This window comes from Glycine max, chromosome 13 (assembly GCF_000004515.6).
Source record: "Glycine max cultivar Williams 82 chromosome 13, Glycine_max_v4.0, whole genome shotgun sequence".
Classification (NCBI taxonomy): domain Eukaryota; kingdom Viridiplantae; phylum Streptophyta; class Magnoliopsida; order Fabales; family Fabaceae; genus Glycine; species Glycine max.
Genome location: NC_038249.2, coordinates 28,225,400 through 28,234,094, shown reverse-complemented (window position 1 = coordinate 28,234,094; position 8,695 = coordinate 28,225,400). Strand labels below are relative to the sequence as shown.

At 35.7% G+C, this 8,695-nt stretch overlaps 1 protein-coding gene across 3 annotated transcripts; it reads right to left on the bottom strand.

Moving 5' to 3' along the window:
- Positions 1 to 1,698: 1,698 nt before the first annotated feature.
- On the bottom strand, positions 1,699 to 7,683 carry LOC100808119 (auxin response factor 3). 3 transcript variants are annotated; one of them, XM_006594237.4, is made up of 11 exons: positions 7,090 to 7,683; positions 6,915 to 6,971; positions 6,298 to 6,468; positions 5,982 to 6,066; positions 5,788 to 5,878; positions 5,529 to 5,693; positions 4,433 to 4,552; positions 4,284 to 4,359; positions 3,606 to 3,765; positions 2,600 to 3,522; positions 1,699 to 2,095 (listed from the first exon to the last, which is right to left on the bottom strand). In XM_006594237.4, the coding sequence occupies exons 1-11, from the start codon at positions 7,354 to 7,356 to the stop codon at positions 2,078 to 2,080; spliced, it is 2,133 nt and encodes a 710-aa protein (XP_006594300.1). In that variant the 5' UTR covers positions 7,357 to 7,683; the 3' UTR covers positions 1,699 to 2,077. The 3 variants fall into 3 exon arrangements, with proteins under 3 accessions (XP_006594300.1, XP_003542716.1, XP_006594299.1); XM_003542668.5 differs by having other exon boundaries at positions 6,298 to 6,480; positions 7,090 to 7,682; XM_006594236.4 differs by having other exon boundaries at positions 6,298 to 6,471; positions 7,090 to 7,682.
- Between the last annotated feature and the right edge of the window lie 1,012 nt (positions 7,684 to 8,695).

Below are 8,695 nucleotides of genomic sequence, written 5' to 3'. Positions count from 1 at the left end.
TTCTCTCTTGAAACCAAACACAATCTTAAAAGGTAATTTTATGCCATTTTGGATTGGTGAGAAGTGTGATGAAATAAAATTTTTACAGACTTTCTCTTTTTCCATTCTTTCTTAATCACCCATGACCCAACAAATCTAATATCTCTAATTTTATATTGTTATCAAACATAAATTACCATATATGATATTTATTATAATTTTTATAATCATTACCTTAAAAGTTATATCAAAATTAAGCTGTGATTGCATAATCCTGCAAAATTGTTTTGCAATCATTAACTTAAAAGTTATATCATAAAATTGAATGCTAGATAATAGAATAATAACATTTAACATATTGCTTTTCATTTCATCCTAATTTAAAAATAAAAAATTGACCTTTCTTTGCTTTTGAAATTCCACTCCTTGATATACTTTGGTATGAAGTTTATTTTTTTGTTGTTGGGTCTGCTTTATATATATATATATATATATATATATATATCCCATTTGCATTGAATCATCGAACAATCTGTAGTTTATAGAGAGGATCCATAATATACTCCCCAGGCTGCTACAATATACCCAGTAAATATTCTTCTGATAAATTACAAAAGAAAAAATACAATAAATAAGACAACTGGTAAAAAGGTTCAGTTGCGTTTAAAATCATTATTTACCTTATTCTCAGGACCACTTCAACATTTTTCACTATTGTTCATCTTACATATGATATTTCTGGAAGTCAAAAGTGACTTCCTTCTAAGAAAAAGGACCCGAAGGACAACGGTACTAATACCCCAAAAGTAATACATTTGTCGTAATGAGTCCACATCTAAGAATGAGACCATAAGCTTTTGGAAACAAATTTTTAAAAAATTCTTAAAAAAAGAACAAAGAAAAAAGAGTAACAACACATTTTAACTCCAATATTTTGAAAGGGAGAGTAATAATTAGGCGAAGTTTATAATTATAATAAGAGTGCTATTATTTACGCATCACTATTGGGTTCTGAATCTCTCTCGTATAAAAGCACTATTATTTACGCAACCACTTTCCATATTAATTTTTGTTTCACAATGTATATTCATTGGCGAATTTTATGTTAAGTTCCTAACTAATTAAAAGTCTACTGATTGATCAAAGTTTCTTACTTCACAGGTCACAACTAATATTTTTTTTTTTAAAATAAGACTAACCTTTGTTAACTCTATAAATCATGTGTAACTTGAATTGTACAAAGTTCTTAACTCATGTAGCACGTCATAATTTCAAAAAATCTCCACAATTCATGATACACATCTGATTTCGCAATCCAATGCCACCACCAGATAGCATTATTGGCCCTAGAAGACTAACCTTTGATAATTGGTATTTCAAAAGTTTCTGCGGACCAAGTTTTTCAAACCTTCAACTGTGGGAAAAGAAAAATGAAAAATCAATTTGTAAAAACACAAGTTCAACTTCCTAATATAATCATGGAAAATTGAGAGTACAAGCTCTAATGGCTTTGGACCAAGAGTAAAAACTGTTCATGTCTTTAATTATCGATTTATTTTGTCATGTTATCATAAACCCACATCTCTTCTATCCAAATTGAACAAGATTCTCTAATAAAATACATGTGGTCCCTATAAAAGAAGACGCACATCTCCATACAAAAAGCAATGAGACAAGAGGAAAGAATATAACAAGCAAAAAAGGAACAGTGAGTAAAAATGGAGACAACATTAAGGACATGAAACATTAAGAGAGCTATTGCTCTCTAATGTAATCAATGCCCAATTCAAGATAAATGAAGGGTTATGCACAACCACCTGGCTTACTTTGTTCATATGGCCAAAACGGTGGATAAACATGCATCGTTTAGAGGTTTTCCCCATACAAGTCAATGAAGGGTAGATACATGATTAATACAGAATCTAGAACGTGGTCATAGCCAATTTAACAAGTATCTAAATTAGACGAATAGTTACAATATTTTAGTCTCCCAATATTCCAAGTCACTAGAGCAAAGCACACAAGTACAACAACTGTGGACATTCTCTTCTGCTACCTTATGCCAGCATCAGTACCAGCATACATCAAGATTTCCAAGTCAATATTGCAGCACACCCTGCAGACAATAAGCATTATTTAATAACTCCCGAGAGTCGAAAGAAACAAAACAAATAATCAAGTAAGGGTAAGATGGTTAAGGGATAAGAAAAGAGGAGAAAGATCGTAGGTTCCATCCCCTCGGCAAACAAAAATAACATTTGTCGATAAATAAAAAGTAAATCAAATAAGGTGGTGCAGCAACACCATTGCTTTTCACCCAACATGTTCAAAATTGTCTCAGTAGAAGAGATATGTGAGTCATTTTGTATGACAAGCCATAACAAGAAATTGTTAAACCCACTAAGCATTATACTCATTTGGCAAGAACTGGCTCTGACAAGGAAATTAGATAGCTCAATACTGACAGGTGTAACTCAGTATTACATCATTCACTTTATTTGTTACCTATCCATTGTTATCTTGCGTGGCTATTTTATAGAACCTGCATGCTTCTAATTGTGTAGTATTAGAACCAAGATCCAAGAAGTCAAATGCATCTTAAAGGATAAAGATTGATTACCTTGGTGCAATAACTTGCCACTGCCTTGCTCCTAAGTGAATGCCCTGGATGGAAATCATCTTCAACATGTCTTGTAAAGGAAGGTCCAGCACAAGCAACTGCAGATGAGTCAGTCGCCTCTTTACTTGCAACGGGAGCACCCTCAGTTAATGAAAATCCAAAGACTCTGCATCTACTTTTACACGAGGGAACCAACTCTTGACTAGCTCTCAGTACTGAAACAGAATCGTGTGAACGTGAACTATCCAGCTGATTATGAAAGTTTGAAAGACCAAAAGAATTTGTGCCTTCCTGAGATAGTCCACGGAGAAGAGGCTCATAGGGGGTTGATACAAATTTTCCGCCTTTAACTTCAGACGCATATGAAACTCGCTGATGGACTTTATCTCCCATCACCTGACCTATTTGGTTGTTATAATCCGAGTTTAAAACTGGATTGACAGCTTGCTGGAACATGAACACAGATGACGGAGATGAAACTTGCCCAGATGGAACAGGAGGATGCAAATGTGAGGAATTGTTGCTCACATGGGAAGACCATCCATTTCTGGATCTCATCGCCTGGAAACCATCAAAAAGTCCAAAGCGACCATTTCCACAAGCCTCGTCAACAGACAGGGCCCTTCCATATGGTTGGCTAGGAAGTATTTCTTGACCTTGCAAGACCTTCTGGAATCTGAAAGATTCACTAAAGCCTATGCCGTTGTTGGAAACATTGGAACTCACTTGTGAGATTCCAATGCTATTTCCTGTTGCAGCAATCCTAGGATAGTTCGAGCCAGGATAGCACCTCCTCAAATCAGATAGCTGGTGACTTTGAGCATTAAAACTATCATAAGTAGTATTAACACCCAACATTTCTTGACCTTGCAAGACCTTCTGGAATCTTAGTGATTCCCCAAAGTCTGATGTTCCAATCGCATCTGTCAAAAGGATGGAACAACTCATCAGCAATGTTGTGTTTGGTAGGACAGCTCAAAAAGAAAACAAGAAAAATGAGACATACTGGAAACTGGAAAATCTAGCTTGGCTGAAGGCAATCCAATCTTGGTCCTCTTCAAACCAGCTGACATCAAGTTATTTGCAGTAGAAGCAGAACCAGATGGCTCAATCTCCCATGGGGAAACCCTATTATGCCTTGTGGCTTCTAAGTCATCCCACCTTACCTGCAAATATGAGAAAGAACTTATGGTCACACCATCCATTAAGTTACTTAGAAATGGCATATAATAAATAATTATGAGGGCAATAGGTTTACCAGATATCTATAAAAACAATTGTAGTTTACATAATAAAATATGCAATCGATCTTTTGAAGTTATGAGCTGAAAACCAAAATGTACTCATGCTACTTGAGCAGAAGTTTACAGATAAACCTAGTAAAAATGCCAGAACAATGATAACTGTTATGCCAATGAATTCACTTAGGTTTGTGCCATAACACAAGCATGATTTCACCAAAAAACCATCCAACACAATTTGTTAAAAGAAAAGAGTAGCAGGAATAAACGCCATATGCCAGGTAGTTATGAAAATGAGGAGTTACAACATTAATAAAACAGCTAAGACACAAAAAAGCCAAAATAATCATGCCCTAACTGTGAGAAAAGGCATCTACTGCCACACTACAGGCTTGCAAATGATAACTACAATAGGGTAAGTTAGAAAGAGTCCCGCAATATACCATTAGGCATCTCCATCTAGATCCAGGCCATCTAACAGGATCCACATCAGCAATTCCAACAATTAATCCTGTGAATCTGCCAAAAAAAAATTGACTAAGATTTTCTATAAATAGATTATCTAAATGGAACAAGAAAAACACAAACAAACCTTCGCTCTGCAGCATCCTCAGTTTCAAAGCGCATCCTGAACCTCATTCCAGCTGAATAAGAATAATCAAGGCTCTTTACGAATCTGTGGATAGGTATGATGAACTCAGATGAACTGACCCTACAAGGACAGTGGAATATTGAAGAACCAATCAGATACCATACTTTGCAAGATGTAAAGGAAAAAAACAGAAAAAACAAAACAAAAAACCATGAAAACTTAAACCACAGCAGTGCATACAAGAAAAATTATATGTTGCTAGGATATTCACATAATAATGTATTTAAAGAATTTGAAAGGGGAAAGTATTCACCTAGGGACAAATATATGTCTGCTATTATCTAAGAAAATAAGATGTCAGGATATAAGGAGAAGGAAGAGTTAGTTAATATAGTTAGACTACTAATGATTTAGTTAGTTAGTTAGTTAGAGGGGTTTATTAGATATAAATAGAGGAGGACGGATAGGAGAGAGGGGGAACTTATCATTTGTAGATTGAGCATTAGCTCTTTGTGAAAGGAGAACTCTTTTGTGAAGGGAAAATCCTTGGTCGAGAGTTTTCTCTCCTAATTTCTGTTTTTTCTTACTAGTCAATAAAATATTTTATTTTCTTCCTCATTTCAATTCTTGGTTCCTAAGAGATGATGATTAATAACTGCGTTTGACATTAGGCATGAACACATGTCTCTTGTAAAACAATAATAAAAAAAAAGATAGTCACAAAGGAGAACTTGAGGTTCGAATTTTAGAACGCACAAAAAGTATTAGCTTGACTTGTCTGTGCCAATCTTAGCAAAATATACTATAAAGCATGTGGAGCAACTGGTAGCTTTCAATAACTTGTGGGAAGTAGCTAAGAAATTGATGCAGTTTTGTTCTCTACTTTTCTTCTATCAAACTAAATCTCATGTCAAGCGGGTCAAACTAGAATGTTTACTTCATATGTAAACAAAACATCATTTTGAATAGCATAAGGAGCATTGCATCTTATCTTATATTACACAAAAATAACACTCCTTGAATTGTAGATAGAGACTAACAGTTTCTCTTTCATTAACTAATAAGGAAAGTAAAAGAGAATAACTAGAAAAAATACCTCGGATTATAGTGAATGCTAAAGGCACATCTTGCAGACAAAGCATTAACCACATCCATAAGACTGGTAGGACTCCCTTGCTGGCCAGAAAGAGCTGAAAAGGTACTGCCACTTTTCAGTTGAGCAGCCCTACGAATTCCCAATCTCAGTTCTCCATCCTCACCCCTGCCATTAATTAAGTATAAAAATGTTGGTACTCTCGTGATATGCTTACTAGCTAATATTTGATAGAATCTAGGTGGAGTTCATACAATCATACCTGAGAAACAGAACAGCATCTCCAGATACAAGTTTCTTCTTGTTCACAAAGGCACTCCAACCAGTAGTAAGCAGGTGTCTTCGCGGCTGCCCTGCACATGAGAAATAGGAAACACAAACCCAAACAAACAGTCAAATGGTTCTCTAGAATTAGTTTCTCCTTTAACTTGCAATTTAGAAACATAAGACACATACCCCTATATATATGTCGAAACCTCCATTCCTGGCCATGGAGATCCTTTGCCACAAGCTCCTGTGAAGGCCTCTGTTGACTGTAATCCTGAGGTAACAGAATACTTAAATTCAAAATGCAACGGAAGAACTATCCAGTATGAAGATAACTTTCAAATTGGACTGTGTCATTTCAAAACATTTATAAGGGCTAACATAACCCTAGTATATAAAAAATAAAAACAAAAATGACAAAACACAATAGAGCAATTAAGGAACCACTCAAACAAGCTTACTTTACCACAAGAGAAAGGAATGAATCACTATTCATAATTATTACCAGGGGAGGGAAGCAATCTTCCGCGGCGCGACGAGGCACAGAGAATCCACCATGAGTGCTGGTATCAGAAGCAGTCAAAGTCTTGCAGAACATGTGGGGCGTCGTCGACTTCATCACAGCTTCAGCATCTTCCTCTTCACCATCAGCATCAAATTCCCCCTCCCGCAACTTCTGCTGCACTTGCTACAAACAATGACCAAGTTAACCACTTCATAAAAAAAAAAAACACTAACATACCCCTCTTTCATCTTTTCACTTCCACACAACCAAAGTACCATTTTCTAGTGCCCTTTTCCTCTGAAAACAAAGCCTACACCTACATTATGCCCTTTTGAGTTTTGACACCTTCACCTTAGCTCAATTAAGCTAAGGTTGATCTAGTGGTTAAAGGAGAAGAGAAGAGGGAAGGACGAAAAGGTTGCGGGTTTGAATCCTCTCGCTAATAGAAAAAACTAACAATTAACATTTACCCATTAACTATACTAATCTCAATTGGTAAAATTTCACTTAACCCCTAAGACTTAGGTGCTAAAGAAACCAAGATTCTGAGTTGAGATAAATTCGTTTCCTTTTTTAGCACTTTCTCCAAAGTGAAACCGCGAAAAAAAAGGCCTCACCTCACTTTCGGGAACCAGCACCACCTGGCAATAAACTTCATCACTCCCTTCCTCAGCCTGCACAAAAATAGCATACATTTTAGGTAAGGAACCAAGCACACAACAACAAGAAGAAGAACAAAAGAAGCAGAGACAGCATTTTGGAATTGTAGGGTGAAAAGAGAACACCACCGACATGAAGCTTGACATCGAGGACGCGACAGAAGACATGGGAAGGGATGTTGGCAGAGGCAGGGAGCGGAAAATCGTGGAGGTGTTGCTCCAAGTGTCCCTGAGGGAAGTACACGACAACGCTCCCTTTCTTGGGCAATGAAATCATTGGACCCGCGCAAGCGTGCCAGAGTTCAAGGCAGACGGTGGAGGAGGAGGAGGAGGAGGAGGAGCCAGACGACGGCGTTTCATCGTCCTCGGTGGCGTTGTTGAGATCGATGAGACCAGCCATGAAGCGAAAGAGAGAGTGAAGGGAAGAAAGAGAAGAAGAGAGTGAAGGATGAGAAGTGAGAAATGATGATGATATTTGAAGGAGTGGTGTTGTGTATGTTGCTCTTCATGCCTGCTGCTGCTGTTGCTGTTGCTGCATTTTCAGAGAGCGTGACCAACTTTGGCATTGCCAAAAGAAGCTGACCCAATACTCCAAAAAGAAAGAGACCCGCTTTCTCTGTCTCTGTCTTTCTCTCCCCACTGACCTATCACTCTCTCCTCTTTTTTTTTTTTCTTTCTTTCCCACCCTTTTGAGAACCTCTTCAATTATGCCCCCTTCGCTTTTTGGGGAAAACCATCAAATCACCACCCCCTCTTTCATTCATTCATTCATTCATTGGGATTTAACTTCCACTCTCTCTTCCTATTTTTTTTTTTTTTGATAAACAAAAATTTAGGTGAATTAAGTGACCAAGACTCTCCATAATTAAGTTAGATTTTTAAGATTTAAAAAATATTTACATAAATATTTATAGATTGTTCATAAATAATGTCTTCAGAAAGTGAAAATTGAACTCACTCTTGCTAATTTAGTGTAACTTGATTCATATATAATTATGTCTCTTTAAGTATTTTAATAATGATTTGATTTATAAACATGTGCATATATAAACAAAAATATTAGTTTCTCAGTTCTCATATATCTCTCTAACTCAAAAGATTAATTTTAGCATAAAATATAACATGACTGAAAGATAATTTTATTTTTAAATATATACTGAAATATGTAATACATATTTTTAACAATAAACTTACACAAAATATGTATAATTTAATCAGTAATTTGAAATTCAAATTTTAGTACACAGTTACTTTACTTAAAAAAAAAACACAATGATCTTGAACAACTCAAACAACTAGTAAAAAATAATTCTGATTTTTACCAAAAAGTATAACATGATTGAAAGAGAAATTTATCTTTTAAATATGTATTCAGATATTTAATTCTCAAATTTATATATATATAACAAGTATTTATTAAAAGAGATAAGTGTGTTATATGGTTGCTGTTTACTAAATAAAGAGATAAATTTTTGGCTCACTTGTGAGAGATACTTTGATTCACCTGAAAAAAAGGTTGGACCTTTTTTGTTAGAATTAATTAAAGTATTAATTAAATGTCATTATTGATATGATATTATATTTTTGCCCTTTTGCTTGTCTGCAGGCTGAGGTGGGAGCAGTGGTTGCAGCTGCTGCAATGCTGAGACTGTTGGGTGTGATGTGTGGCAGAGTGAAAGAGAGAGAGAGAAAGTGAGAGGAAAAAAGAAAGAAAGAAAGCTACAACATCAAAGACTGTA

Excerpts from the sequence above, each read along its gene's own strand:
- LOC100808119 (XM_003542668.5), bottom strand. The coding sequence starts at position 7,356 with ATGGCTGGTCTCATCGATCTCAACAACGCCACCGAGGACGATGAAACG. Across the intron at positions 6,972-7,089 it reads TCCTCGATGTCAAGCTTCAT|GCTGAGGAAGGGAGTGATGA; the intron begins GTCGGTGGTGTT and ends ATTTTTGTGCAG. Across the intron at positions 3,523-3,605 it reads GCTAGATTTTCCAGTTTCCA|ATGCGATTGGAACATCAGAC; the intron begins GTATGTCTCATT and ends TCCTTTTGACAG.